Source organism: Heterobasidion irregulare, assembly GCF_000320585.1.
Source record: "Heterobasidion irregulare TC 32-1 unplaced genomic scaffold scaffold_05, whole genome shotgun sequence".
In the NCBI taxonomy this organism is placed as follows: domain Eukaryota; kingdom Fungi; phylum Basidiomycota; class Agaricomycetes; order Russulales; family Bondarzewiaceae; genus Heterobasidion; species Heterobasidion irregulare.
The window spans coordinates 1-26,397 of NW_009258201.1; the positions used below are offsets into that span (position 1 = coordinate 1).

General features: G+C 59.7%; 18 protein-coding genes across 18 annotated transcripts; 7 read left to right on the plus strand and 11 right to left on the minus strand.

Moving 5' to 3' along the window:
- Positions 1-294: 294 nt before the first annotated feature.
- HETIRDRAFT_451078 (uncharacterized protein) lies at positions 295-951 on the minus strand (the record flags this gene model as incomplete). The annotated part of the gene is made up of 4 exons (XM_009547615.1): positions 295-355; positions 408-544; positions 607-710; positions 924-951. The coding sequence occupies 4 exons, from the start codon at positions 949-951 to the stop codon at positions 295-297; spliced, it is 330 nt and encodes a 109-aa protein (XP_009545910.1).
- Positions 952-1,085: 134 nt separating this feature from the next.
- HETIRDRAFT_451079 (uncharacterized protein) lies at positions 1,086-1,657 on the minus strand (the record flags this gene model as incomplete). The annotated part of the gene is made up of 3 exons (XM_009547616.1): positions 1,086-1,167; positions 1,227-1,522; positions 1,598-1,657. 3 exons carry the CDS (start codon positions 1,655-1,657, stop codon positions 1,086-1,088), a joined length of 438 nt encoding a protein of 145 aa, XP_009545911.1.
- A 95-nt stretch (positions 1,658-1,752) lies between these two features.
- On the plus strand, positions 1,753-2,142 carry HETIRDRAFT_451080 (uncharacterized protein; the record flags this gene model as incomplete). Its single annotated transcript, XM_009547617.1, has 3 exons — positions 1,753-1,783; positions 1,843-2,000; positions 2,077-2,142. 3 exons carry the CDS (start codon positions 1,753-1,755, stop codon positions 2,140-2,142), a joined length of 255 nt encoding a protein of 84 aa, XP_009545912.1.
- A 96-nt stretch (positions 2,143-2,238) lies between these two features.
- On the plus strand, positions 2,239-3,378 carry HETIRDRAFT_474666 (glycoside hydrolase family 31 protein). The gene is made up of 3 exons (XM_009548573.1): positions 2,239-2,436; positions 2,505-2,670; positions 2,729-3,378. The coding sequence occupies exons 1-3, from the start codon at positions 2,296-2,298 to the stop codon at positions 3,259-3,261; spliced, it is 840 nt and encodes a 279-aa protein (XP_009546868.1). The 5' UTR covers positions 2,239-2,295; the 3' UTR covers positions 3,262-3,378.
- On the minus strand, positions 3,311-3,871 carry HETIRDRAFT_318077 (uncharacterized protein; the record flags this gene model as incomplete). Its single annotated transcript, XM_009547618.1, has 3 exons — positions 3,311-3,555; positions 3,619-3,732; positions 3,805-3,871. Coding segments are annotated over 3 exons (426 nt in total), but the record flags the coding sequence as incomplete, so codon positions are not given.
- Positions 3,872-4,343: 472 nt separating this feature from the next.
- On the minus strand, positions 4,344-6,304 carry HETIRDRAFT_458793 (uncharacterized protein; the record flags this gene model as incomplete). Its single annotated transcript, XM_009547619.1, has 6 exons — positions 5,847-6,304; positions 5,696-5,794; positions 5,020-5,602; positions 4,686-4,904; positions 4,444-4,625; positions 4,344-4,388 (listed from the first exon to the last, which is right to left on the minus strand). The coding sequence occupies exons 3-6, from the start codon at positions 5,060-5,062 to the stop codon at positions 4,344-4,346; spliced, it is 489 nt and encodes a 162-aa protein (XP_009545914.1). The 5' UTR covers positions 5,063-5,602; positions 5,696-5,794; positions 5,847-6,304.
- Positions 4,985-5,790, minus strand: HETIRDRAFT_143080 (uncharacterized protein). Its single transcript, XM_009547620.1, has one exon. It carries the CDS (start codon positions 5,552-5,554, stop codon positions 5,369-5,371), a length of 186 nt encoding a protein of 61 aa, XP_009545915.1. The 5' UTR covers positions 5,555-5,790; the 3' UTR covers positions 4,985-5,368.
- HETIRDRAFT_117872 (uncharacterized protein) lies at positions 5,998-7,864 on the minus strand (the record flags this gene model as incomplete). The annotated part of the gene is made up of 6 exons (XM_009547621.1): positions 5,998-6,323; positions 6,464-6,503; positions 6,667-6,678; positions 6,778-6,853; positions 7,009-7,397; positions 7,472-7,864. 6 exons carry the CDS (start codon positions 7,862-7,864, stop codon positions 5,998-6,000), a joined length of 1,236 nt encoding a protein of 411 aa, XP_009545916.1.
- Positions 7,865-9,608: 1,744 nt separating this feature from the next.
- On the minus strand, positions 9,609-11,190 carry HETIRDRAFT_458795 (uncharacterized protein). The gene is made up of 2 exons (XM_009547622.1): positions 10,517-11,190; positions 9,609-10,454 (listed from the first exon to the last, which is right to left on the minus strand). The coding sequence occupies exons 1-2, from the start codon at positions 10,561-10,563 to the stop codon at positions 9,797-9,799; spliced, it is 705 nt and encodes a 234-aa protein (XP_009545917.1). The 5' UTR covers positions 10,564-11,190; the 3' UTR covers positions 9,609-9,796.
- HETIRDRAFT_383601 (uncharacterized protein) lies at positions 10,506-11,190 on the minus strand. Its single transcript, XM_009547623.1, has one exon. The coding sequence runs from the start codon at positions 11,183-11,185 to the stop codon at positions 10,889-10,891; it is 297 nt and encodes a 98-aa protein (XP_009545918.1). The 5' UTR covers positions 11,186-11,190; the 3' UTR covers positions 10,506-10,888.
- A 445-nt stretch (positions 11,191-11,635) lies between these two features.
- On the minus strand, positions 11,636-12,283 carry HETIRDRAFT_451088 (uncharacterized protein; the record flags this gene model as incomplete). The annotated part of the gene is made up of 2 exons (XM_009547624.1): positions 11,636-12,012; positions 12,103-12,283. The coding sequence occupies 2 exons, from the start codon at positions 12,281-12,283 to the stop codon at positions 11,636-11,638; spliced, it is 558 nt and encodes a 185-aa protein (XP_009545919.1).
- A 25-nt stretch (positions 12,284-12,308) lies between these two features.
- On the minus strand, positions 12,309-14,063 carry HETIRDRAFT_451089 (uncharacterized protein; the record flags this gene model as incomplete). Its single annotated transcript, XM_009547625.1, has 7 exons — positions 12,309-12,451; positions 12,507-12,754; positions 12,926-12,990; positions 13,043-13,179; positions 13,219-13,291; positions 13,417-13,788; positions 13,863-14,063. 7 exons carry the CDS (start codon positions 14,061-14,063, stop codon positions 12,309-12,311), a joined length of 1,239 nt encoding a protein of 412 aa, XP_009545920.1.
- A 117-nt stretch (positions 14,064-14,180) lies between these two features.
- Positions 14,181-16,048, plus strand: HETIRDRAFT_104638 (uncharacterized protein; the record flags this gene model as incomplete). The annotated part of the gene is made up of 4 exons (XM_009547626.1): positions 14,181-14,243; positions 14,303-15,152; positions 15,243-15,722; positions 15,789-16,048. 4 exons carry the CDS (start codon positions 14,181-14,183, stop codon positions 16,046-16,048), a joined length of 1,653 nt encoding a protein of 550 aa, XP_009545921.1.
- Positions 16,049-16,197: 149 nt separating this feature from the next.
- HETIRDRAFT_417412 (uncharacterized protein) lies at positions 16,198-16,560 on the plus strand (the record flags this gene model as incomplete). The annotated part of the gene is made up of 3 exons (XM_009547627.1): positions 16,198-16,250; positions 16,311-16,398; positions 16,456-16,560. 3 exons carry the CDS (start codon positions 16,198-16,200, stop codon positions 16,558-16,560), a joined length of 246 nt encoding a protein of 81 aa, XP_009545922.1.
- A 274-nt stretch (positions 16,561-16,834) lies between these two features.
- On the plus strand, positions 16,835-17,667 carry HETIRDRAFT_105776 (uncharacterized protein; the record flags this gene model as incomplete). Its single annotated transcript, XM_009547628.1, has 4 exons — positions 16,835-16,965; positions 17,018-17,251; positions 17,320-17,520; positions 17,556-17,667. 4 exons carry the CDS (start codon positions 16,835-16,837, stop codon positions 17,665-17,667), a joined length of 678 nt encoding a protein of 225 aa, XP_009545923.1.
- A 53-nt stretch (positions 17,668-17,720) lies between these two features.
- Positions 17,721-17,969, plus strand: HETIRDRAFT_451092 (uncharacterized protein; the record flags this gene model as incomplete). Its single annotated transcript, XM_009547629.1, has 2 exons — positions 17,721-17,886; positions 17,938-17,969. The coding sequence occupies 2 exons, from the start codon at positions 17,721-17,723 to the stop codon at positions 17,967-17,969; spliced, it is 198 nt and encodes a 65-aa protein (XP_009545924.1).
- Positions 17,970-21,160: 3,191 nt separating this feature from the next.
- Positions 21,161-23,097, minus strand: HETIRDRAFT_433969 (uncharacterized protein; the record flags this gene model as incomplete). Its single annotated transcript, XM_009547630.1, has 4 exons — positions 21,161-22,132; positions 22,421-22,535; positions 22,677-22,837; positions 22,894-23,097. The coding sequence occupies 4 exons, from the start codon at positions 23,095-23,097 to the stop codon at positions 21,284-21,286; spliced, it is 1,329 nt and encodes a 442-aa protein (XP_009545925.1). The 3' UTR covers positions 21,161-21,283.
- HETIRDRAFT_451094 (uncharacterized protein) lies at positions 23,039-24,229 on the plus strand (the record flags this gene model as incomplete). Its single annotated transcript, XM_009547631.1, has 3 exons — positions 23,039-23,249; positions 23,320-23,575; positions 23,626-24,229. The coding sequence occupies 3 exons, from the start codon at positions 23,039-23,041 to the stop codon at positions 24,227-24,229; spliced, it is 1,071 nt and encodes a 356-aa protein (XP_009545926.1).
- Positions 24,230-26,397: the final 2,168 nt, after the last annotated feature.

Here is a 26,397-nt window from a genome sequence, read left to right on the forward strand (position 1 = left end):
CCTAACCTAACCTAACCTAACCTAACCTAACCTAACCTAACCTAACCTAACCTAACCTAACCTAACCTAACCTAACCTAACCTAACCTAACCTAACCTAACCTAACCGGGGACTCGAGAGAGAACACGAAAGAAAGTGCAAGGAGAAGAGAAATAGGGCGCAAGGCGGACTAGGACGCCAGCTCGTAGTTGTAGACAAGGGCCCCTGTAAATTGCAGATCGTCGGGTGGGATGGATGGCGTACGAACGCGAAGACTTACGGAGGTCAGGCGGCGCAGCGTTCTTGATGGGCCGGTCAGAGTCCGTTCGGCAATTGGGAAGGCTCCTTGAACACGTCGCCACTGTCGATCCCGGCCCTGTCCGGCGCAAGGTCAGGACACGCTCGACGAACGGGCAATTCACACTCACTCGACCAGGTTCCTCTTGTCGTTGTCGACGAATTCACGGAGAATGGCAACGCGAACGTCAAAGGGGATCGCAAATGGGATGTTGTAGAGGATCCGCAGGCGCGGGGAAAGGTAGAGGGCTCGTTGATTACTCAGAGGCTACAGCGTGAACGCAATGTCCAACCATTGCCTCGAGAACGGGGCGTAGACTCCGGCCTAACGTCTGCGGATGAGTAGAATCCGTCGTCGCCCACCTTCACAAGAGATCGTGTGTACAAATGGATAACCAACACCAAGGGAAGCCATGACGACGGATGGATGGGATCTGGAAGAAGCGTGAGCAGTGACAACAGGCAGAAGAAACACCAGCTCGCGCGTGAATGCGCGCAGGCCGCGTGTGAAATCACCAGCCAATGAGATTTGTATCATTCCACACCACTGTGCGCCCCCAATCAACTGACTACCCTTCAAAAATGAACCACACTTTGCATGTCGTCACGTCAGCACCTATAACCAGCACAAGGGGCTGCGAACGCACCTTCAAGAGGAGCCGCTGCCCCGCACATCGCGCGCATCTGCTCCCGCACCTCTCAACAGTTCGTATAGACCCACCAACACAGGCGGAACCCAGATGCCCACTTTGGCTCTCATGCGGGCGCGCCAACCGCGACTTCGGACTGTGCGATGACGACCCTCGGGTCTAGGACGGAGAAGATCGAGAGTTCGAGAGTGTGACCGTGGAGGCTGTATAAGCGACGAGGAGGGTGTCCGCGCTGGCAGTGCTAGGGTAGACAGTCAGGGACTTGGTAATGTTGATAAGGTAGAGGTGGTAGGATCATACTTGAACGGAAAGACGCCATGTGACTGGGGAGTGATGGTGGATGCGTTGAAGCGGTGTTTGAGGGAGGAATAGAGTAATCGCCTGCGCTGATACATGTTCTCGTCTGGTGTGTCCGCGGCATCGCGCGCCCATAGTGTCTTCAGCGTGCGGTTCTGCGAGACGTCGCGCCCAAAGCCCGCACTCGCAACGACCTGGCCAAAGCGCGTTGGTGCGGGGAGTGAGACAAGGCGGGTGTCGAAGAGTAAGAGTGCAAGATAGACCGCGAAAAGGAGTGCGAGGAGAGGGGGAATAGGGAACTAGGTGGATTGGGACGCCGGCTCGTAGTCGTCGACAAGGGCTGGGATAGATGGCGGACGAAGACGGAGACTTACCGGTGGCGGGAATGTCGACAAGGTCCTCCACGCCGCCCGCGTAACCTCTGTCTCGTCCATGTCGCTCGCGTCACCCTCGTGTTGTCTACCCGACCTCGTCTGTGTCGTCCGCGTGACTTCTATGACCTATCTGCTCTGTCAGACAATGTCTTGCCATGAAGGCCGTTGGTGAAGTCAAAGGGCAGCGTGACAGGCAGGAAAGAACAGACTTAGGAGAGCGTGGGCATCGCCGGCGAAGCCGGCAGCGGCGAGTGGGTACGTCGAGCTCGACACGCATAACATATTTGGGTATATGGAGGGCCGCGCGACGAACCTCGCACTGCGCGCAGTGCACCCCGGCGAGCGACCTTTCATCATTGCGTGCTCGACATTCCCGGGTTCGGGGCACTGGACAGGACACTGGGTATGTTGTCGTCGTCCTTCCTTCCGCCGTACCGGCGTTTCGCCAAGCGGTACTGATTCGCGGATGTACCTGTCAGCCTGGGGATAACTACAGCAAGTGGGCATACATGGCGCACAGCATCGCAGGCGTGCTCCAGTTCTAGCTGTTCCAAATCCCGATGGCCGGCGCCGACACGTGCGGCTTCAGTGCATAGTCCTTGCCGTCGATTCACCTGCTTGCTTGAGCCTAACCGTGGGTTATATTGTGCATACGCGGAGCAGTCGGCAACACGGACGAGGAGTTGTGCAATCGCTGGATGCAGCTATCCGCGTTCACGATGTTCTATAGAAAACACAACCAGCGCGGCGCGCTGTCCCAGGAGCCTTACAGATGGGATAGTGTCGCCAACGCGAGCAAGACCGCGGTCTCAATACGCTACGCGCTCCTGCCGTACTGGGTGAGCCTCTTCGTATGCTAGAGATTCAAATCCGCGATTCATCGTTGACCGCGGACGGGATCGGGCAGTACACACTGTTTGCCAACGCCTCGACGAACGGCACACCTCATGTGCGCGCGCTCTTTTTTGAGTTCCCCGACGAGCCGGAGCTGTTTGCGGTGGACCGTCAGTTCATGGTCGGGAGCGACATTCTCGTCACGCCTGTGCTCGAGCCCAATGTGACTACTGTCGACGGTAGGTCGACATGGAATTCATACCCGCTGGATTGCTCATCCCCATTGTGTCATGTCAGGCATCTTCCTTGGCCGCGGGCAGATAACCTGGCGCGACTGGTACACCCACACTGCAGTAAACGCGACCGTGGGCGCGCCGACCACGCTTTCCGCGCCCCTCGGGCACATCAATGTGCACATCCGTGCGGGCGCCGCCCTCCTCACACACGCGCAGCCGGCGTACACGACACGCGAGACGCGAGCGGGGCCGTACGCGTTGCTCGTTGCACTCGGTGTTGACGGCGCAGCATACGGCACGGCATATCTCGACGACGGGACCTCGCTCCCGCTACCGGACTCCCCAATCGCGAACCGGACGGTGCGGTTCATCGTGCACGCGGGCGCGCTCACGATTGAGAGCACAGGTACGTTCCGCGTGGAACAGCCGCTTGCGCGCGTCACGGTGCTCGGAGTGCCGAGCGCGCCTGGGAGCGTGTTCGTCGGCGGGCAGGAGGCGGCACGGGGTGGATATACGTACAACGCAGACGTGGAGCAGCTCCTGATGGACGGGTTGGCAGTCAACTTAAACAACGGGCATCTGTCTTGGTTGTGACGCATCGCACGTTCTGGTTTTTGAGTTGGTTCTTTTCCTTGCTTGTCATCTACATTGACCTCTCCCTACGGGCGCTGGTCGTGAAAATAGTCCACTTACTGGCGTTGGTTATGACATCAAATGTGTGGGGATTTGAGGGGGTTTGTGAGGATCGGGAGGGCGACGGGTGAGGGTGAGGGCTCACGGTGGCACACTTGGAGAGGCGGGAGTACGCGCGGCGGACGTAGAACTCGCCATCGGCGATCTGGGGCTGCTCGATGTCCGCCTCGCGGTGCTCTATGATCTTCGTGGGGCCTTCAACATGCAGCGCCGTCAGTCAGCCGTCGCGGGCGGGGAGAGGTGCGGCGGAGGACGCACCGTTGAAGGAGGTATGCGCGACGTAGTCGTAGTCGGATTCGTCGGCGCGCAGGCGCTCGTAGCGGCCGTAGCTGGCCTGGATGTTGGCGGGGCTTTTTTGGGGGGCGTGTGCGGCTGCGGCGGCGGCGGCGTTAGCGTGGACGACCAAAGCGGTCTGTAGAATGGAAAGGACTGTGGGAGACTCACTCTGTGTCGGTGTCGTTGGCGACGTCAGCGCCGGAGTAGTACCACTGGACCTTAGCCCAGACCTACGGTCGCTCGCGTCACGGCGAGGACGCGTCAGACGCGCGGTGAACACACGCACATACGCATACACACGCACACACGCACACACACAGAGGGGCAGCAGCACGGGGGCGGGGCGGGGTGGGTGCTTACCCCAGGGTCGTCCACGGGGCACGTGAGCGGCCGGCGTCGTGCGAACTCGAGGATCCGACCGACCCAGAGCTCGTGGGCGAAGTAGGAGGATGTCGGGAACCTAAACTAACTTTCCCATGCTGCCATCGCAAACCGCCTTGCGCTCACTCATTTCGGTGCTTCCGTCGAGGGGTCGCACGTGCACGCATCAGAGGCGGGATTGTCTAATGAGGAGGTCAAGTGAGCGAGCAGCCATAACGACAAGGAGGCTGCAGAGGTTGCGGGACACATGTTGAGCAAAGGGCGGGTGGAAAGGGCGAGAGCGAGAGGTACGAACCTTGGTAACGCTCAGCCTTCCTCTGCCTAGCTCATTCCTCCGCCACCAGCTGCTCCTTGACCTCCTCGTCGACGCGCTAAAGCGCGTATGGCTTAATATTTGTGATCCTCTGTGTGCGGAAGCGAGGGCACGTGGAGGGACGGCGACAGTGTGGGGACGCCAACTGTTGTTGGACCGCGGGGTCTCAGTGGTGACGCAGGTCGAGGGAGGGAGAATGAGGGGGCAACCTTGCGTGGTGTCGAGGGGACGCGCGTGAGCGCTTGGGCATGAGGGCACAAGCGTGAACTTTGATGGCCCAGGAGGTCGAGGGGCACTGGATGAACACGAGCGTGGGCTCGAGGACATGACCATGGGCTCGAAGGGAAGAGGATACGCGTGCTCAAGCATTTGGATCCCAGGTGGTGCGTGCGCTGAAGGGGACGAATATGCGCGGGCGAAATTGGGGGCGGAATCGCAGCTTCATCGGGTTGAGCGGACAGGCGGGCGGAATGGTTGCGAGGACACTGGGTGGTGGGCGTGCTTGTGTTCACAGATATGAGTGTGCGTATGTGGGGTCGAAGGGATGCACGGCCGGAAACGTGGGGTGCGTGGGCTGAACGGACGAGTGTCGAGGGGAGACAGGTAGGCGGCGGGGCGGGCGGAAAGGATGAGGTCAGGATATACACATGTGTGGGGAAGGACTGGCGCCACGAGGGACGACGACGCACCTTCATGACGCTTGTCCTGGTCAGCGAGCGTGCATCTCCCCATAGATATCCTCGTCCTCCACGCCCATCCATGTTCCCAGCCCGTCTCTCAGCCGCCACCGCCGCTGCCGGTCCTCTTCTTCCTACGCTACCAGCCAGTTAGGTTAGGTCGAGGATGGGACTGTTGACGAATGTGAGATCGAGTGTGCGCAAACTCGAGAGGACGAGGGCGACGAGGATGAGGGGATGAGGGGTCAAGCGTGCACGGGGTCGAGTGTGCCTTTGGTTTTGGCAACGATCCAGGACGAGGGAGGAGTGGTCGAGGGGCCGTCGAGAGGTTGTGCGTGCACGCGCGCGCGAGCTGGATGAGTCATGCGGAAGCGGATCTGGGTCGGATCTGGGTCGCAGGCGAAGGCGGATGCGTGAGCTCAAGGGATGAAAGGGATCGAGGGCATTCGGTGGCGGACGGGCGTGGGCTAGATGAGTCTAACTTGGGCTTGACGGGACAAGGGGAAGCGCGCGGATGAACGGGGATAGCATGCAAAGGCGGGTGCATGGCGTTGAGGGGTCGCACGTTCACGCATGGGCACAAAGGCAGAACTGGCTATTGAGGGAATTAAGTGAGCGAACGGGCTTGGCGTTAGAGATCGAGGGCGTCGCAGGGTCGGCAGAAAGGATCAGAGCGGTAGGTACACACCTTGGTGACGCTCGGCCTCCCTCTCCCTAGTTCATGTCTTTGTTGCCAGCTGTTACTCACCCTCCTCGTCAACACACTAGAGCGCGTGTGGCATGATGTCTGCTATGCTTTGTGCGTGGGCTCTGGGGCTTGAGGGGACGAGGGGACGTACGCATATAAATTTGGGTCGCAGGCAAATGGATGCATGTACTGAAGAGAACCGAGCGTGCGCAGGCGGGATCGAGGGTTAGGTTCGACGCTCGAGCGGGTCGAGAGGGCAAGAGTGGCGTCAGGCATGCACAGGATCTTGGCGGTGACACGGTCTAGGATGCCTGGGCGAGTGACCCGAGCGAGGAAACCTTCGACTTGAGCATGGAGATGGTGCTCTGCGCAGCAGCCTGTTGAACTTTGAGCGTGCGCAAGAGCTTGAGTGAAGATTTGACCCGGGAGGCGAGGGCATTGAGGCACTCCTGTGACACGGAAGGCATTGAAAGCTGGAGTGCAAAAGGTTCTTGTAGGGACAACGACAATCTTCTACTAAAATACCGAGTTGCTTGAGCTGTCGTGTCGCTAACAACATAGAGGGCGCCGTGGGACCTTGCCAATCCGATCGACTGAGTTGAAACTTGGAAGGCTGCGAGGTAGGAATCTGAAAAGAGGAGAGGAATGGGTGAGGTCGATGAATGCAGGAGAAAGAGAGAAACGGCACGTCGAGACTCGCAGATAAATGAAACATGGTGGGAGAGCTTGAAGGACCAGAAATAACATGCCATACCGAGGTTAGCGCACGCGTAAAGTCTCTCATGATATACCCAAGCGGCACAAGTACCTACAGAAAGATCTGAAATCATTGTTAGACAAAGATAAGGACCGCAATGGGAATCCTCAACACTGCTTGCTGTCTCAAGGCCTCGGCGGAGGCACATCGTCCGTTTGCAATGCCGAGGGCGGGAAAGAAGGGACAACGAAAAGTAGAATACAGATACACTTACAGGAGCAGGGGTCTGCCATGGTTATGGTTACAAGTCGTCTAGTGCGCGTAGAGCAGAGTTTGCTCCGGTTTTGCGATTCATCGTTGTGTGGTAATGGCTTAGGGAGAACACCATGTCCGCCGCGACGGTGATGTGCGTCGATCTACTCTCATTCGCCAGCTCCTCGTTGGGCAGCTTTCGTGTGCGCCTAGAAACCACAATGAGAGAATAAAATTTAAATTCAACAAGTCGACACGCGTCTACGCAAACACGATCGGAGCACGCGCGACATAACCTTTGCGCGCATCCAGGACGTCAACGCCGCTGCTGATCAACTGCATATGCTCCAGCTGGCTCACGCACGAGAGCACCTCGCGCCACGAACCCTTGAGGTTATTGCCCTTCATGACTGTGACGTCGAGAAGCATCTGGGCCGCCTCCATGTTCTTTGTCTTCATATCCCCGAGGTTGTTCAGGAACGTGAACTTTGCGAGCGTCGTCACGAACGCGTTGCGCTCCAGCTCGAGGTCGAAGAAGCATACGATCCGGACCGCATTTCGGAAGCCGTCGAGGCAGAGCTCCACGACATCCAGGTTGTCCGTCTCCTGCAGTGGGCCCGAGATCCCCGCGAGGAACGGGATCCACGCGACCTCGAACATGGGCCAGACGTGTAAGAAGTGCGACACGCTGAAGAACTGCCCGCCACTCCGCGAACCCTTGCACTGGGACTGCATCATCGTCCTGAACAGCGCCTGCATAACCGACGCGTGAGCAAACCACCCCAGCACTGACATCTCGATGCTCGATGCCATCAAGAAGCATTCACCTCGGTCTTGTGCGCCATGCCGTTCGACTGCAGCATATACGCCTCCCTCTGCAAGTCCTGCCCGACCGTGGCGAGCGCGCTCGCCAGCCCCGCACCCGGCGCGAGCGACGCGACCAGGCTCGAGTCCACCTCATCCTTGATCCGGATCCCATTGTTCACGATGTCGTCAAAGATGGCGGACAGCAGCTCCTCGGGGAGATCCGCACCCTCGTTGATCCCGCGGTTGTTCTTCACGAAGTCTGCGCGCGTCATGCGCTTCTTCACCTGCGGATTGTGCGCATCCGTGTTGAGCAGGATGACCGAGTACGAGATCACGTAGGCGGTGTCTGCAACGGGAACGGGGCCGTGGCGCGTCAGACGCGCGCGTGGATGAGCAGCGCGCGGGACACACATCAGCGTTCGCGAACGGTGTGTTCGCATTGCCCTCGATGTAGCGCTCGGCGAACTTGAGCATGAACCGATCGATCTTCTACGGTTCCCCGGGCAGGCGGAACGCCTGCAGGTAGACGCGCAGCGCGTCGACGAAGGGCATGTTCCGCAGCTGCAAACTGTAAGAAAAAATGCTATCAGCAGTGCGCACTTTCTCTGAGCATCTGTTGTCTGCTGGCGTCGTCGAGAGCACGCAGAGAAAGGGTTCAGAAGAAGAAAAAGCTCACTAATGAAGTCTAAAATGTCCTGAGAGAGCAAGGAGACCTCGGCTGGGGAAGCGTGTTGCGCTCGATGTTCAAAGGTGCGGGGAGGGTCGACGCGACGCGACGTGGCGGCGTGCTTGATCACGAGACGTTGGAGGGCACTGTGTGCCGACACAGTCAGAGGGAAAACTCCGACTGTGTCCGACACAGTCGGACTTTGTTCCGACACAGTCGGACTGTGTGCCGACACAGTCGGACTGTGTGGCGCGACAATCAACGGACTGTGTGCGGCACGGCCGGACTGTGTGGCGCGACAATCAACGGACTGTGTGCGGCACGGCCGGACTGTGTGGCACTGAACCAGCGCCAAAATCCGGACTGTGTGCGGTCTCGGCCGGACTGTGTGGCGCAACAGAGAGACTGTGCACAGTGTGACAACAGTGTGACAAAAGTGTGACAACTGTGCGCCCGCAATCTCCCGACTGTGTGCCGCCCTTTCCCGATGCTGACTAAACTGTGTCTCCGGGTTGCAGAATACCCTCAACATCACAAACAATTACATATCTCTCGATCCCCTCATCCAAATGATAAAATTAGGTTATAATTTGAAAGGTAGTGTATGTAGGAGCATTTTATTAGTTTCGCAATGGAAATCCAAGGACAATTGTGGACTGGAGACTCGGTTTTTTGAGGTTTTCCCTCAATTCTGTATTTTGCCTGTAACATCTTCAGTACTCCATGTCTACTAATGAAAATATCAGGGTACCATGACAAATACATTTTAAGCCCATTGAATCAGACAGAATTGTGTGCAACTTCGGATTTGGTTCCCAAAACCCAGACTGTGCTTCACACAGTCTGATTTTGGGGGGTAGACTGTTTAAATCCATATCTATTGAACCCCTGATTCAATCCCACTGCTTCTGGGCCTCAAAGTTGAAGCAGGGTATGAAGATTACAGAAATAATTTTTTCATATTTATATTGACATTTAATTGGCAACACAGTAGTTTCGGATATCGGTGGACTCAAAAGTGTCGGTAATACTACTAGTGTCGGTAATACTACTAGGTGTGTATCAGGACTCAGCCCTGCCAATACGCGGCTGACATGACGAGCCTCTCCAGCCACGGACAGGCTCGTCATGTTAGCCGTGTATTGGCATGGGTGGCTTCTTCACCTCTTAATGGCCTCTTTAGCCCTGCCATACCCCTGTCCTACCCTGAACCTTCTAGCTTTTCAGGTTAGAATTGAACCCCTGATTCAATCTCACTGCTTCTGGGCCTCAAAGTTGAAGCAGGGTATGAAGATTATAGAAAGGATTTTGTCATATTTATATTTACATTTAATTGGCAACACAGTAGTTTCGGATATCGGTGGACTCAAAAGTGTCGGTAATACTACTAGTACAACGAAAGAATTTTAAAATGAGCTATGGCAAGTTGATCATCCTGTGCCGGAACTCGCGCATCGCGCAGTTCTAGTTTTGTGTCGGAATTGGTCAATGGCGGTTGCCCGAAGGCATACTTTCATTTGAATGATCGTAAAGAAATGAGTGAAATACCAAGATCCTAGCATAGTATCATGATGTGACAGAAGATACAACATAGTACGCCACTTATCCGGCCTCCATATACTACAACAGCACAAGGTTCCGCCAAGGCCGAAGATGCTACACATTAGGAGGAATACAGTCATCGCAGCTCGCTGGTCTCCAAATTTGTCGCGTATCGGCCGCTGGCAAACCCCTCCCCTTTGCTTGGCTGGTGATCGTCGGTTTCGTTCGCATACGCTGAGATGTAATCAAACTGGTCATCCTCCGCGACCGCAGGCGGACTCTGTGTCTGCGCGGGGGAAACGGAGAGCGGCTGCGACTGGCTAAGGGACGCAGACGACCCGTGCCCACCAGGGCGTAGCGCGTATGGTGAGCTAGGCAAGCCGCGCTTCTTGAAGCTGAGAGGGCTTGTTTCAGCGGCCGATGGTACTGATCCCGCGGAAAAAGATCCTTCTGATGGGACACGATTCTGAGGACGGCGGAATGCTGCGGCAGAGATAGTGCGCACCCCAGAAGGAGGGGGCGGAGGTGGAGTGACGTGTGGCCTGGAGAAGGACGATTTAGGCGAAGTTGATGGCGAGGTACCCAAGCCGACGGCGGGGTATTCTGGAGGCGTGCGATAGGGCTGGGGCGTTGCGAAGTTAGAATCAGACTGAGGAGACGACATAGGGACTGGAGGTGGAAGGGAGATAGACGGCGGTGGCTGCTGAGGTGCATCTATCGGCGAGGAAGGTAGGTTTGGCGAAGGAACATTGGGAGAGGATGAGCGGCGAGGAGCCAGAGGTTCGACGGGACTCCTGGGTGTAGGCGAAATACCCTCACGGTCGCGGTTACCAGGAGTTACTAACCTTGTTAACACTTGGCCTCCTTCTTCCTAGTTCGTCTCTCCGCTGCCAGCGGCTCCATGGCCTCCTCGTCAACGCGCAGTAATATTCATGATGCTTTGTGCGCGGGCGAGGAGTGCAATTGCGATGGAAGCGGGGGGCGTGGAGGGACGGCGACGGTGTGTGCACGGTTTAGGAACAGCGGGGCCTCAACAGTGACGCTGGACGAGGGAGAGAGAACGAGGGGATGCGCGTACATGTGATAGCGGTATGAACCTCCCGCCACCGTCACTGCCACTGCCCGTGTTCGGCTGCTCGTCACCGCCACCACTGCCGGCATTGTCGGCGTTGGGCGTGCGCCCACGATCAGTCGATGAGAGAGGCGCAGCGTCGGAGGCGCATAGGGGTCAGCATGGGCGCGACGGTGTGCGCGGCGTCCGCCCCCGCCTCCGTGTCGCCGCCGTGAGGGCCGAGAGGCACGAGGCGGCGGTCGAGGTTGAGGCTGAGGTCGAGCGCAAGCTTGCGCGAGGAGGAGTCGTGGCGGTCGATGAGGCTGCCGCTGAGCGGCGCATGTGGGAGGTGGATGCTTGGCATGCGGAGCGGGGGCATCGGTACGCCGGGCACGCGCTGGCGCTTACGGTTCTGGTCCGTGGACTAGTGACGCGTGAGCAGCGGCGTGCTAGGGAGCGGCAGCGAGCCGTCATCGTCGTCGTCGTCGTCATCCATGTTGAAGTACGACTCCTCCTCGGCCCCCTGGCGGCGGAGCTCGAGCGGCTGGCTGAGGCTGTGCACACGTCCGTGCGTCAGTGTGAGCATGAGCATGAACTGAAGAGCGCAAGAGAACTTTTTGTGGTGGGGGCGGCTGAACCTCTTTTGGGGGCTCGGGCGCAGTGTTCATCTCCCAGCGCAGGATGACCTGCTCGAAGCACCTCTTTGTGAACCTGAACTGGGAAATCTCCTGCCTGGTCATGATGTCGTCGATTGCGAGAGATGACAACGTACCGACTTGCTCAACAAGTTTGCGTTGTAGATGTCCTCGTTGCCCCTAACCCGCCCTCTTCCCAGCTTGTCTCTCTGCTGCAGCCGTTCCTCGTTCTCGAGGGAGATCCGTGGGCAGTTGATAGTTGAGGTTTGAGGGTAAAAGACCGAGGAGATTAAGTGGATGAGTGGATGGGCGTGTCGAGGAGACGAGTGTGGGTGGATATGAGTCGCAGGCAAAAGCGGGCATGTGGACCTAAGGGGACGAGGGCGGATGCGGGATCGACAGTCGAGCGGGCCGAGCACTTGCGCTCGCGAGTGCCCATGGCGTCGAGCAAGGGGTCCGGGCGTTTCAATCGGGAGTCCGGGCAATGCAGACAATGTGCAGAGGAGGCATGGACGATGCGAGCAAGTGGGCGTGGTGTCGAGTAGGTCGAGAGCAGGAGTGGATGAGAGGGATACGATGGGTGGGCGTGGCGTCGGGCTGGGGTTTTCAAGGAGCCGGGCAGCCAGGTCGGATACAATATGTACTCGTTCGGGTGTGCGGAGAAGACTGGAGTGAGAGACGACGTACCTACATCTCTCGTGGATGGCCTCATCGTCCGTGCTCACTCTCTTCTCAGCTCGTCTCTCCGCCGCACACATTCCTTGTCCTCCGCCGCCAGCTGGGTCTCATCCGCCTCCTCGACACTCGACCGGTTGCGATGCTTTGGGCGTCGTAGGGCAGCGTGGGCGCGGGGTCGTTGTCGGAGCAGGACGCCGCCGCCACAGAGACTGTGGATGGCGCCGAGCAAAAAGATGGCAGTGAGCGTGGGCGTGGGCATGCCGTTTGCGCGGCAGCCCGCCACATCACACTACATCATTTAGGCGACCCTCGCGTGCAGAGGGCGTGAAGGCGACCTCCTCAAGGCCTGCTTCCAGGGGCGCGCGAGTGCCGAGGGGTGGACGGGCGTTAACATTGTCCCAAAGTTGGAAGCGCTCGCTGTCGAGCGCTAGAACAGCGCACTGATTAGAACTCGTGAGTCTGCCTCGCATATACGAAGCAACCCGTCGGCGACTGGCCGCGCGACGTGCATGCTCTCCCCCCACAGAAGGCGCCGAGACCAAGGTGGCTAAGCTCCGGTCCTCTAACATATCCACCTCGACGCGTCGGACCCTCAACTTCATCCGCGTCGTCAATGACTCGGCCGTCGAGGTCCTCGCAAACGACGCCACCGCGCTCACGGCGCGTGCACTCATGGCTCGCATCTTCCATCAGGGCAGGCTTCCTCATACCGCGCTCCAGCGTCAATGCGCTACGAGCGCATCGAGGTATAGGAGGGCCTGATTGATGAGTGGCCAAGGCGCCCGGAGGACATAAGCGTGCCGCTTCTGTGATGCCGCTGCTTGGGGGAATATAGACAAAAAAAATGAGCTGAATGATCTGAACGAAAAAGGGATTTGAATCGACTCACCAAGGCATTTACCACAACAATGTAATCAGCTCGCTGTCGTGACCGTCGGGCTGAAGACCATCATCCCCAGAATGAGGCTGCAGGGTCAGGACAACGTGCGTCACTCATGTAAACTAATACATATCAAACAAGCGACGGCAACGGCGAGTCGGTGGAGGAGGGGTCGTGCGAGGGCGAGGAGCCGCTCTCCTGCATGGACGCCGAGTCGGGGCGCAGGGGCAGAATGAGCTTGCTGAGCGTGGGCGCAAAGGCAGGGGATGTCGCCGCTCAAGAACGGGCTCAGGACGCGGGTCCCGGGCCCGTACACGTCGGCGGCAGAGTCGGGCAGGCAAGGCCATCCTTGATGCGCCCCGCGAGGGAGATGCGCACGCGGAAGGCCTCGGCGACGCGGGAGAGCAGTGCAGGGTAGACGATGGGGGTGCGTCAGACGCCGCGTCTCCTCCTCACCGATCTTCTGCGTCGCGCGCCGCGCGAGGAGCTTCTCCGTCCTGTACCGCTCATACAGCAGCCAGGGGTGGAGGGGGGCGTGGCACCGGGGGAAGGGAAGGCCAGCCAGTGCGCGAGGATGCGGATGCGGATGCGGCAGCGGCGGCCTGGTCGAGGAGGGCGGCGCGTATGTGAGCGGTGCTCACCGCGGACATGGACTTGGAGCGATCCTGCGGGGTGCGGTCGCGGTCGTGGCGGCTAGCGCTGGGCCTGGTGCGCGAGGACTCGGAGGAGCGGCGTGAGGAGGTGGAGGAGGCGGCGGCGGCGATGGTGGTGGTGGTGGTGATGTGGGTGGCGATGGTGGTGACGGCGGACGTGGCGTCGGAGGCAGAGGTGTTGACGAAGGTGTAGGAGGCGGAGGACGTGCCGGGATGGTGGGTGGTGTCGAGCTGTAGCGAGCAGGCGAGCGCGATGTCGAGTGGGAGATACGGGTGAGTCGAGCGGGGGTCCAGGCTACGTATACGATGCGCGAGGGGATGTGGACGGTGCGGGCGAGCCGGCCAGTGGGCATGAGATCGTGCGAGGAGAGCGGGGAGGATAGCACAGCGAGCGATCGGGTCGAGAGGGTCGGACGGGGGAGCGAGTCGGACGGGAGAGCGGGTCGGAGGTGGGTGAGGTTGAGCAGACGAGAGGAGGGGGCGGGTAGAGTCGAGGGATAGGCCATTGAGGGCGACGTGGAGAGGACGTCGAGGGCGAGAGGTATGCGTGTACGGGGGAGGAACTGGGGCCAGTGACGACGTACCTATGGTTATGTCCTCGTCGTCCGTTTCCTCCCTCTTCTATGCTCCTTCTCGTCCTCCTCCTCGTTGTCGTGGTTTTCCGCGTCGTCGAGCAGCGTTGGTTCGTGGGTGTTGGTGGAGCGGGACGCCGCTGCCGTAGAGACCGTCAATCGTGTCGAATGAGACAGCGGTGGGAGCAGGCAACTGGTCGAAGGGACGCGTGTGCAAGGGGCCGAGGGAACGAGTAGCTGAGGCAGATGGGCGGTCGTGGCATCGAACGAGCCGAGCGGGAGCGCACGAGGGAGCCGAGGAAGGGAGGGATATACTGGACGAGAGCGGGAGGGATGGATGTGCAGGTCGACGCAAAGAAAGACGACGTACGCCGTTTGGGCCCTCTCTGTTCCCCCTTGTCTTTCCGCCGCCGCCGCCGCCGTTCCTCAGCGTCATCAACCTCAGCGTCGGCGTCGGCGTCATCGTCATCTTGATCGCCTTCGTTGTCGTCGTCGTTGACGTTCGGACATTTGCGATGATTGGCGTGCCATCGGGCAGCGTGGGCGTAGGGGCGTTGGTGGAGCGGGACGCCACCGCTGTGGAAACCGTGGAACGCACCGAACGAGACAGTGATTGGTGCAGGCGTGGGGTCGAAGGGATGCGTGTGCACGACGCCGAGGGAACAAGTGAGGGGTTGAGGCGGACGAGCGGGAGCTGGAGAGTCACGAAGTTAATTAAGTGGTCGCGTGCGCGCGACGCGAAGTTAAGTCCTTCGCACCTGTCTCTAACTCAAATCTGTCCGCGCGCAAACCTCAACCTTCGTCCCCTCGCCCTCGCCTCGACACCATGCACACCCACCACCCACTTCCTTCGCCTTCGTCCTCCCGACCTCTCGGCCCCATGCACACGCGTCCACTCGGCCACAACAACTCCTTCGACTGCTCCCTCACGCGCCCCTGCCGCCGCCGCACCCGTGCTTTGCCCTTGCGCACAGCGTGTCGCAATCGTCATGCCACCCGTGCTTCAGCGCGTCGACGGCGAGGGTGAGGAGCGTTGTTAATGAGAGGAGGAGGTGCGAAGATGAATGCCATGAAAAAGGTCCGTATCACTTACTTTCGCTAGCCCTCCCCCAGCCCTAGTCCTGCCCCTCCCTGCCCGGCCCTGCCTATCCCGCGCACCTGCGCACACCCGGAAGCGGCTCCTCACGCCGCGTCTCTTCCCCTGCTCTCTCTTAGGAGGCGAGGGCACGACCACGCTCCCCGGTACCCTACCGCCCGACGCCTTTTTCTCCAAACACGCCCACTCTACGCTGCGCACCGCCGCGCACGCATCGCACGAGCGCACCCCGTCCTCCGCCTCCGGCTACGTGCACCACCATGCGGCCGGTGCTGCCGAGAGCACCACCTCGCCCGCGAAGCGGCGCTACGTCGCGGACGCGCACGGCCTCGAGATCGTCAAAAAGATCCGGCAGGGCGAGGTCGAGCTGCGCGATCGCACCATCGTCCTGTGCGGCATCAAAGCCAGCATCCGTCCAGCTCGCTTTGCGAAGCTGAAGGCCATCAAGGACGCGAAGAAGCCAGGCAAAGCCCCCACCGCGATCCCCGCTGTCTCAGGTTCGCCCCGCTTCCCACCACTTCGTCTGCCTCCTTCACTGACACGCCTTGCATGACACGCTCCAGACGCAAATTGCTCGTGCGCAGAAAAAGCAAGTGTCGCTTTCCCCGCGCAGTCTTTGCCATATAGAGACGGCCCCGACGCTGACCTCGTGCACACAGAAACCTACTACCCCATCATCATGATATCTTCCTCCCCGACCATCCTCATCACCATGCACAAGGTCAAGTGCTTTCTCGAAGACGCCCTGTATGCCCGCCCTCCCTCTTCCTTCATACGCGTGCGCACGCAGCCGCCGAGGGCAACACGCGCCCAGAGGACCTGATTCCTGTGTATCGCCGGCGGACGACGATCGACCCTCGGGGCGGGAGACGACGACCAGAGTTACTACGTCGTGGACAGCGTCGACGCGCTGAACAAGTTCGGCGCGGATGCGTGGGACCGTGTCGTGTGCGTGATGACGACAGGCTAGGCATGGCAGTTCCGGTGGTACATGTGGAAGGAGCCGCTGAGCCTGTTCCATCATGGTGAGTCTCGCGCTTAGCACGATGGCTTGGCTTGGTTTATTTTTATTCTTGTTTGCACAGTGCTATTGCATTGAAGGGCGTGTACATGTCGTGGACGAACGATCCGTCTAACCCCGGGGTCGAAGACTGGAATGTTACCGAGATCAAGGTACTGCGCTTGCTTGCGGGTCCGTCTCTCCGACTCGTGCTCATAGCTCTGACGTAGATTGACCCCAATCGGGGACGCATCGACAAGTCGACCGTGGCGCACTCCTGGAAGATGCCCGACATGTGGACAACGCAGAACAAGCCGTCGCTGATGATGGCCTGAGCGCTTCGCTCACCCGGCGGCTGGGCATGCTACGCTGCTGCCGATGACGCCCTGTGCACCATGTGTACAGGTCTTGTCAGATTGCAAGGACGCTGTGTTCCTATTCTATCGAGTTGCGGTTATGCGATGTGTGCTTGTGTGTTGGCTCCAGTGTAGCCCACCCTCTCGTTTCTTGTGCTCTCGTCTGTGCGGGTGTGGGTCTGGCTACTACAGACGTCTCTGTCCTCTCTGCGTCGTCGTAACCCGGTGACGACCCCCTGCTGCTCGCCGCCAGATGTGCAGGCACGAGCCCTTTCGCAACGTGTGCGTGCCGCTGGTGCAGATGCTGTATAGGTACAAAATGAAGCTGTGCACGAACCTCCTCGGCGAACCCGCCAAGCACGTCCGCCCGCTTTCCGGAGCACGGTGCACATCTTTCCTTTCCCTTTCGCTCTGTTCGTCTTCCTTCGATCCTCAGGCCCTTTCTCGAGACAACGCCCGCTCAACCTGCTCGATGCTACGCCTGCTCTCTGCCTCGCACACTCCCCACTCACCTGTTCGACCAGCTCGACCAGCTCGACGCTACGCCTTCTCTCCCGCTCTCCCGTCAAACTGCGCTCGAACTCGTGCATGTCTCACCGGCGCCACGCACCCACATTTGGCAGGATCTACACGCACGCGCACCCTGGCCTGTAGCCAACGCTCGCCCGTTGTGCGTCCCACCGGCACCACGCACCCGCCTTTGCGTGGATCTACATGTGTGCTCGTCTTCGCCTGTAGCTCACGCCCGCCCGTGCACATCCCTTCGACATCACGCCCGTCCCCTTGGCCCATCAAACGCATCCACTCGGCCTCCATGACCCCTTCGACCGATTCTGCCTCGGTGCCGTTCCTTCACGCGCCCCCGCCCCGCCACACTTGCGCTCTGCGCCTGCGCTTGAACGCGTCGAGAAGGAGCGAGGAGCAGCTGCTGGCGGGGAGGTGAGCTAGGAAGGACGCGGCTGAGTGGTGCGAAGGTACATACCTTCCGCCCTCGTCCTGTCCGCCCTCGCCACCACTCCCACTCTCCTGCTTCCCCCTCCCAACCCATTCGACACCACTCCCACTCTGCCTGTTCGGCCATCTTAACTTCCTCGACTCTCGACCATAGACTTCGTATGTTACCGCCGTCAATGCAACACATGCCTGCCCTCTGTCTCAACCTGGTTGGCGCCACGCCTGCTCTCCCGCTCGACTCGCTCTCCGCCATTCCCGCTTTCCTGTTCGACCCACGCAGATATCTCGACTGCGGCATCCCGATGATCACATACTCAGCCCTCGATGTTTCCGCCCTCGATGCTAAGCCTGGTCACCCCTCGTTGTTTTTCTTCTTTAGCACACACCACTCAGACGATGCAGATGATGCGGATGATTCATGCACAGCACTCTAGACATGCCAGATGTACCGATGAGTCCGACCTGGGCACTGAGGGAAGATGGCTGTCGAACTGCATACACATATTGTCTGTATTATCTGTGTTGTTTAAGTATTGTCTATCCAACTAGATTGCTTGCCCGTTGTCCACATTGCCTGCTAATCATCTATATCCTCGTGTGTGGTTTCTGTTACCGGTATGTTTCCCTGGTCCCTCTTAGTATCTATTGTCTAGGACATCTGCTGTTGCCTGAGATGGCTGTATGCTGTCGGAGATACCTCGTATTGTCAATGCCGACTGTATGTAACCTCACCTCACCTCACCTAATCTGACCTGACTTTGTCTGAGGGACCTGCTGTTATCTAGAAGGCTGCACGACGTCTGAGATGTCGCATCTTGTCTAGGACACAGGCAGGATGTCTGTGATGACTGCACGACATCTGAGATGTCGCATCTCGTCTAGGACGCAGGCAGGACGTCTGTGACGACTGCCTGATGTCTGAGACGTCGCGTCTCGTCTTAGACGACTGATAGTCGTCAGGGACGTCCTCATGTCACCAGCACTGGCTGCACGACGTCTGAGATGTCGCGTCTCGTCTAGGACGCAGGCAGGACGTCTGTGACGGCTGCGCAATGTCTGAGACGACTGCACGACATCTGAGACGTCGCGTCTCGTCTAGGACGCAGGCAGGACGTCTGTGACGACTGCACAATGTCTGAGACGTCGCGTCTCGTCTAGGACGCAGGCAGGACGTCTGTGACGACTGCCTGACGTCTGAGACGTTGCGTCTCGTCTCAGACGACTGCTAGTCGTCAGGGACGTCCTCATGTCACTAGCACTAGCTGCACAACGTCTGAGACGTCGCGTCTCGTCTAGGACGCAGGCAGGACGTCTGTGACGACTGCCTGACGTCTGAGACGTCGCGTCTCGTCTCAGACGACTGCTGAGACGTTGCGTCTCGTCTAGGACGCAGGCAGGACGTCTGTGACGACTGCCTGACATCTGAGACGTCGCGTCTCGTCTCAGACGACTGCTAGTCGTCAGGGACGTCCTCATGTCACTAGCACTGGCTGCACAACGTCTGAGACGTCGCATCTCGTCTAGGACGCAGGCAGGACGTCTGTGACGACTGCCTGACGTCTGAGACGTCGCGTCTCGTCTCAGACGACTGCTGAGACGTTGCGTCTCGTCTAGGACGCAGGCAGGATGTCTGTGACGACTGCCTGACGTCTGAGACGTTGCGTCTCGTCTCAGACGACTGCTAGTCGTCAGGGACGTCCTCATGTCACTAGCACTAGCTGCACAACGTCTGAGACGTCGCGTCTCGTCTAGGACGCAGGCAGGACGTCTGTGACGACTGCCTGACGTCTGAGACGTCGCGTCTCGTCTCAGACGACTGCTGAGACGTTGCGTCTCGTCTAGGACGCAGGCAGGACGTCTGTGACGACTGCCTGACATCTGAGACGTCGCGTCTCGTCTCAGACGACTGCTGAGACGTTGCGTCTCGTCTAGGACGCAGGCAGGACGTCTGTGACGACTGCCTGACGTCTGAGACGTCGCGTCTCGTCTCAGACGACTGCTGAGACGTCTCGTCTCGTCTAGGATGCAGGCAGGACGTCTGTGACGACTGCACGACGTCTAAGACGTCCCCCCCTCGTCTGTGGTGAAAACAAGGTGTCTCTGACGATGGCCAGATGTCTGAGACGTTGCGTTTCGTCTAGGACGCAGGCAGGACGTCTGTGACGGCTGCGCAATGTCTGAGACGACTGCACGACATCTGAGACGTCGCGTCTCGTCTAGGACGCCGGCAGGACATCTGTGACGACTGCATGATGTCTGAGACGTTGCGTCTCGTCTAGGACGCAGGCAGGACGTCTGTGACGACTGCCTGACGTCTGAGACGTCGCGTCTCGTCTCAGACGACTGCTGAGACGTTGCGTCTCGTCTAGGACGCAGGCAGGACGTCTGTGACGACTGCCTGACGTCTGAGATGTCGCGTCTCGTCTCAGACGACTGCTGAGACATCTCGTCTCGTCTAGGATGCAGGCAGGACGTCTGTGACGACTGCACGACGTCTGAGACGTCCCCCCCTCGTCTGTGGTGAAAACAAGGTGTCTCTGACGATGGCCAGATGTCTGAGACGTTGCGTTTCGTCTAGGACGCAGGCAGGACGTCTGTGACGGCTGCGCAATGTCTGAGACGACTGCACGACATCTGAGATGTCGCGTCTCGTCTAGGACGCAGGCAGGACGTCTGTGACGACTGCACGACGTCTGAGACGTCCCCCCCTCGTCTGTGGTGAAAACAAGGTGTCTCTGACGACGGCCAAATGTCTGAGACGTCGCGTCTCGTCTAGGACACAGGCAGGACGTCTGTGACGACTGCACGACATCTGAGATGTCGCGTCTCGTCTAGGACGCAGGCAGGACGTCTGTGATGACTGCACGACGTCTGAGATGTCGCGTCTCGTCTAGGACACAGGCAGGACGTCTGTGACAACTGCACAACATTCTGAGACGTCGCGTCTCGTCTAGGACGCAGGCAGGATGTCTGTGACGACTGCACGACGTCTGAGACGTCGCGTCTTGTCTCAGACGACTGCTGAGACATTGCGTCTCGTCTGGGATGCAGGCAAGATATCTGTGACGACTACACAACATCTGAGACATTGTGTCTCGTCTCAGACAACTGCTAGTTGTCAGGGACATCCTCATGTCACCAGCACTGGCTGTACTCTCTCACCTAGCCTCTCACCTGACTCCTCACCTGCCTCCTCACCTGCCTCCTCACCTGCCTCCTCACCTGCCTCCTCACCTGCCTTCTCACATGTCTCCTCACCTGACTCCTCACCTGGCCCCTCACCTAGCCTCTCACCTGCCTCCTCACCTGGCCTCTCACCTGGCCTTTCACCTAGCCTCTCACCTGGCTCCTCACCTGCCCAACATCTTGGATTTTTTTCGTCTCACCTACCATCCGCCTACCACCTCTTATAACGCCGCGGTTCACGACGCCGCGGTTGTGCATGACGAGACACTGGGCAACACCGCGTCCTCGGGGAGCCACCGTTGGAAGCGAGGAGAAGGCGGCGAGGGGAAGGCGGCGACGCCGTGTTGGCGAGGAGGCAGGGCCGTCGAGGCCTCGCCGTTGACGATCTCGGTGGTGTGCACGGGGAGGCAAGGTCCAGGCGGTGAGGTGGTCGGCACCTGGCGTGTAGAGACGGCGTGCAGGCCGCAGCGTGAAGAGCTGGCAGGATCGAGAAGGCTGCTGCACGCCTGGGGTCATCGGGACCGAGCGTGCAGGCGGCAGCGCGGAGGCCTCGGTGTCGTCGTCAGGGCCGTCGTGTCGAGCGGGCGCTGTTGTTGTCGAGGAGCAGGCGGGGTGGATGAAAACGTGAGGAGGCGCCGTCGAGTGAGGAGCCTGGGGTGAGGAGGCCGGGGTTGTTCACGAGACCTCGGGCGACGCGCCGTTGTCGAGGCAAGGGACCGGCAGTGGAGGCGGCGTTGTCGAGCCTGGGACCGTCGTCGGCACCGGGCAGGGTCGAGGTGTGGTCGAGCCTGGCGGTGGAGGGGGTAGCATCGAGGCGGTAGAGTCGAGGCGGCGGAGTCGAGTCGAGGTCGTCGGAGGCGGTGGCTGCGAACCTGGTGTCGTCGTCGGGAGTGGGGATAGAGACGGAAGCGTTGAGGCGGCGGCGTGGTCGGGACAGGGCCGCGTCGAGGCGGTAGGGTCGAGGCGGCGTCGTCGAGTCGGCGTCGCCGAGTCGGTGTCGTCGAGTCGGCGTCGCCGAGTCGGTGTCGTCGAGTCGGTGTCGTCGAGTCGGTGTCGTCGAGTCGGTGTCGTCCGAGGCGGCAACTGCGAGCCTGATGTCGCCGTCAGCACCGGCCGGGGCGCGAGGATGCGGATGCGGATGCGGCAGCGGCCGCCTGGTCGAGGAGGGCGGCGCGGAGGAGGGCGGTGCTCGTGGCGGATATGGGCTTGGACTGGTCCTGCACGGTGCTGTCTCGGCCGCCGGCGCTGGGCATGGTGCGTCACAACTCAGAGGAGCGGCGTTAGCTGGAGGAAGCGGTGGTAGTGGTGGTGTGGGTGGTGGTGGTGGCGACAGCGGAGGAGGCAGAGGAGGTAGAGGGAAGGTGGAGGAGGCGGAGGACGTGTCGGGGTGGTGGACGGCGGTGGTGTCGAGCTGGAGCGAGCAGGCGAGCGCGGCGTCGAGCGGGAGATGCGGGTCAGTCGAGCGTAGGTCCGGGCAACCCATGCGATGCGCGAGGCGATGTGGACGATGCGGGCGAGCCGGCCGGTGGGCCAGCGGGCCAGTGGGCATGAGATCGTGCGAGGAGAGCGGGGAGGGTAGCACAGCGAGCGATCGGGTCGAGAGGGTCGGACGGGGGAGCGAGTCGGACGGGAGAGCAGGTCGAACGAGATAGCGGGGCGGACGGGAGAGCGGGTCGAAGGTGGGTGAGGTTGAGCAGACGAGAGGAGGGGGCGGGTAGAGTCGAGGGATAGGCCGTTGAGGGCGACGTGGAGAGGACGTCGAGGGCGAGAGGTGTGCGTGTACGGGGGAGGAACTGGGGCGAGTGACGACGTACCTATGGTTATGTCCTCGTCGTCCATTTCCTCCCTCTTCTGTGCTCCTTCTCGTCCTCCTCCTCGTTGTCGTGCTTTTCCGCCTCGTCGAGTAGCGTTGGTTCGTGGGTGTTGGTGGAATGGGACGCCGCTGCCGTGGAGACCGTGGATTGTGTCGAATGAGACAGCGGTGGGAGCAGGCAACTATTCGAAGGGACGCGTGTGCAAGGGACCGAGGGAACGAGTAGTCGAGGCAGATGAGCGGTCGTGGCATCGAACGAGCCGAGCGGGAGCGCACGAGGGAGCCGAGAGAGGGAGGGATATACTGGACGAGAGCGGGAGGGACGGATGTGCAGGTCGACGCAAAGAAAGACGACGTACCCCGTTTGTGCCCTCTCTGTTCCCCCTTGTCTTTCCGCCGCCGCCGCCGCCGTTCCTCAGCGTCATCTTCCTCAGCGTCGTTGTCGTCGTCATCGTCATCTTGGTCGCCTTCGTTGTCGTCGTCGTTGACGCTCGGACATTTGCGATGATTGGCGTGCCATCGGGCAGCGTGGGCGTAGGGGCGTTGGTGGAGCGGGACGCCATCGCCGTGGAAACCGTGCAGCACGCCAAACGAGACAGTGATGGGCGCAGGCGTGGGGTCGAAGGGATGCGTGTGCACGACGCCGAGGGAACAAGTGAGGGGTTGAGGCGGACGAGCGGGAGCTGGAGAGTCACGAAGTTAATTAAGTGGTCGCGTGCGCGCGACGCGAAGTTGAGTCCTTCGCACCCGTCTCTAACTCAAGTCTGTCCGCGCGCAAACCTCAGCCTTCGTCCCCTCGCCCTCGCCTCGACACCATGCACACCCACCACCCACTTCCTTCGCCTTCGTCCTCCCATCCTCCCGGCCCGATGCACACGCGTTCACTCGGCCACAACAACCCCTTCGACTGCTCCCTCACGCGCCCCTGCCGCCGCCGCACCCGTGCTTTGCCCTTGCGCACAGCGTGTCGCAATCGTCACGCTACCCGTGCTTCAGCGCGTCGACGGCGATGGTGAGGAGCGTTGTCAATGAGAAGAGAAGGTGCGAAGAGGAATGCCATGAAAAAGGTCCGTGTCACTTACTTTCGCTAGCCCTCCCCCAGCCCTAGTCCTGCCCCTCCCTGTCCGGCCCTGCCTGTCCCGCGCACCTGCGCACACCCGGAAGCGGCTCCTCACGCCGCGTCTCTTCCCCTGCTCTCTCCTAGGAGGCGAGGACACGACCACGCTCTCCGGTACCCTACCGCCCGACGCCTTCTTCTCCGGGCACGCCCATTCGACGCTGCGCACCGCCGCGCACGCATCGCACGAGCACACCCTGTCCTCTGCCTCCGGCTACGCGCACCACCATGTGGCCGGCGCTGCCAAGAGCACCACCTCGCCCGCGAAGCAGCGCTACGTCGCGGACGCGCACGGCCTCGAGATCGTCAAGAAGATCCGGCAGGGCGAGGTCGAGCTGCGCGATCGCACCATCGTCCTGTGCGACATCAAAGTCAACGTCCGTCCAGCTCGCTTTGCGAAGCTGAGGGCCATCAAGGACGCGAAGAAGCCAGGCAAAGCCCCCAGCGCGATCCCCGCTGTCTCAGGTTTAAAACGCCTCCGCGGCCGACATCGTGGCGGCGCAGGGGAAAGAGGCGGCGGTGAGCGGGGGCGTAGGCGTGGACGAGGACAGAGACGGGGTCGGGAAGGGAAAGGTTAGTCCCTCGAAGATCTGTAGATAGTAGAAGTAGAGGAAAAGAGAAGGAAATCAGTACATGCCCTCGGCGATGCAGAGGCCCATCGTCCGTTTGCAAAGCCGAGTGTGAGAAATAAAGGATACAATAAGATATAATAAGAACATACTCACAGTGCGGGCATCTGTAAGGTTAATGCTTATAGGTTGTCTCATTCATGTAGAGTCGAGTTTGTGCAGGTTTTGTGCTTGTTGGCATAGCGGAATCCTAATACGCGGCTGACATGACGAGCCTCTCCAGCCGCAGCGAGGCTCGTCATGTCAGCTGTGTATCAGGACTCAGTCAAGCTGATACGCGGCTGACATGACAAGCCTCTCCAGCCGCAGTGAGGCTCGTCATGTCAGCCGCGTATCAGGACTCAGCCCTGTCAATACGCGGCTGACATGACGAGCCTCTCCAGCCGCAGTGAGGCTCGTCATGTCAGCCACGTATCAGGACTCAGCCCTGCCAATACGCGGCTGACATGACAAGCCTCTCCAGCCACGGACAGGCTCGTCATGTCAGCCGTATATTAGCATGGGTGGCTTCTTCACCTCTTAATGGCCTCTTTAGCCCTGCCATACCCCTGTCCTACCCTGAACCTTCTAGCTTTTCAGGTTAGAATGGTCTTTGGCGCTCGGACGGTCGCGATGCTTGGCCCGTCATCGGGCAGCGTGAGCGTGTGGGCGTCGGTGGGGCAGGACGCCTCAGCGACGGTGATCGTGGGTGGCACCGGGAAAAGAGATGGTGGCGAGCGTGAGCGTAGGTGTGGACGAGGTTAGAGGACGAGGCAGGGAAGGGACGGATTAAAATCTGCAGACAGTAAAAGTAAATAAAAATAAAAATAAACCTCAGTACACGCCTTCGGCGATGCTTGCTTTCTCAGGGCATCGGCGGAGGCCCATCGTCCCGTTCGCAAAGTTGAGTGTGTGGAAGAGAGGGCATCGAAGAGTAGGTTAGAAATGTGCTCACAAGACTAGTCAGATTGATGCTTGTCCCGGTTTCGCAATCCATTGTTGCGTGGGCAGCGGGTACATGCCTTCAGCGAGGCAGAGGCCCATCGTCCGTTTGCAAAGCCGAGTGCAAGAAATAAAGGGTACAATAAGATATAATAAGAACATACTCACAGCGCGGGCATCTGTAAGGTTAATGCTCATAGGCTGTCTCATTCATGTAGAGTCGAGTGTGTGCAGGTTTTGTGCTTGTTGGCACAGCGGAATCCTGATACGCGGCTGACATGACGAGCCTATCTAGCCACGGACAGGCTCGTCATGTCAGGCGCGTATCGGGACTCAGCCCTGCCAATACACGGCTGACATGACGAGCCTCTCCAGCCGCAGCGAGGCTCGTCATGTCACTTGTGTATCAAGACTCAGCCAAGCTGATACGCGGCTGACATGACGAGCCTCTCCAGCTGCAGCGAGGCTCGTCATGTCAGGCGCGTATCGGGACTCAGCCCTGTCAATATGCAGCTGACATGACGAGCCTCTCCAGCTGCGGACAGGCTCGTCATGTCAGCCATGTATTGGCATGGGTAGCTTCTTCACCTCTTAATGGCCTCTTTAGCCCTGCCATACCCCTGTCCTACCCTGAACCTTCTAGCTTTTCAGGTTAGAATACGACAATAAGGGGTGCTGAAAGCTGCTGTGCGGAGTGGGGCTGCATGCTGCAAAATTTGTGTGCTGCTGCAGCAGGTTACGAGCAGAGGATGGCGACGAGCGTGTCGTTCATGGCTATAACGTTGAGGTAGGGGCAAAGATGAAGGCGGGAGGTGTACACGTACAGGGGAGGAACTGAGGTGAGTGACGACATACCTCTCGTTGATGTCGACCGTTCCCAACCGTGGGTGTCAGCATGAGCGAGGGATAGCCATAGACAAGGACAAGAAGGTGGAGGTGGAAAGAGGATAAGTGGCCGCGGCTGATACGCGGCTGACATGACGAGCCTCTCCAGCTGCAGCGAGGCTCGTCATGTCAGGCGCGTATCGGGACTCAGCCCTGCCAATACACGGCTGACATGACGAGCCTCTCCAGCCGCAGCGAGGCTCGTCATGTCAGGCGCGTATCGGGACTCAGCCCTGCCAATACACGGCTGACATGACGAGCCTCTCCAGCCGCAGCGAGGCTCGTCATGTCACTTGTGTATCAAGACTCAG

Coding starts and splice junctions, on each gene's coding strand:
- HETIRDRAFT_474666 (XM_009548573.1), top strand. CDS start 2,296: ATGCAGCTATCCGCGTTCACGATGTTCTATAGAAAACACAACCAGCGC. Junction 2,437..2,504: donor ACGCGCTCCTGCCGTACTGG/GTGAGCCTCTTC, acceptor GGGATCGGGCAG/TACACACTGTTTGCCAACGC. Junction 2,671..2,728: donor CAATGTGACTACTGTCGACG/GTAGGTCGACAT, acceptor GTGTCATGTCAG/GCATCTTCCTTGGCCGCGGG.
- HETIRDRAFT_143080 (XM_009547620.1), bottom strand. CDS start 5,554: ATGCACCCGCCTTTGCATGCTATCCCCGTTCATCCGCGCGCTTCCCCT.
- HETIRDRAFT_458795 (XM_009547622.1), bottom strand. CDS start 10,563: ATGGAGCCGCTGGCAGCGGAGAGACGAACTAGGAAGAAGGAGGCCAA. Junction 10,455..10,516: donor ACTAGGAAGAAGGAGGCCAA/GTGTTAACAAGG, acceptor GCCTACACCCAG/GAGTCCCGTCGAACCTCTGG.
- HETIRDRAFT_383601 (XM_009547623.1), bottom strand. CDS start 11,185: ATGACGGCTCGCTGCCGCTCCCTAGCACGCCGCTGCTCACGCGTCACT.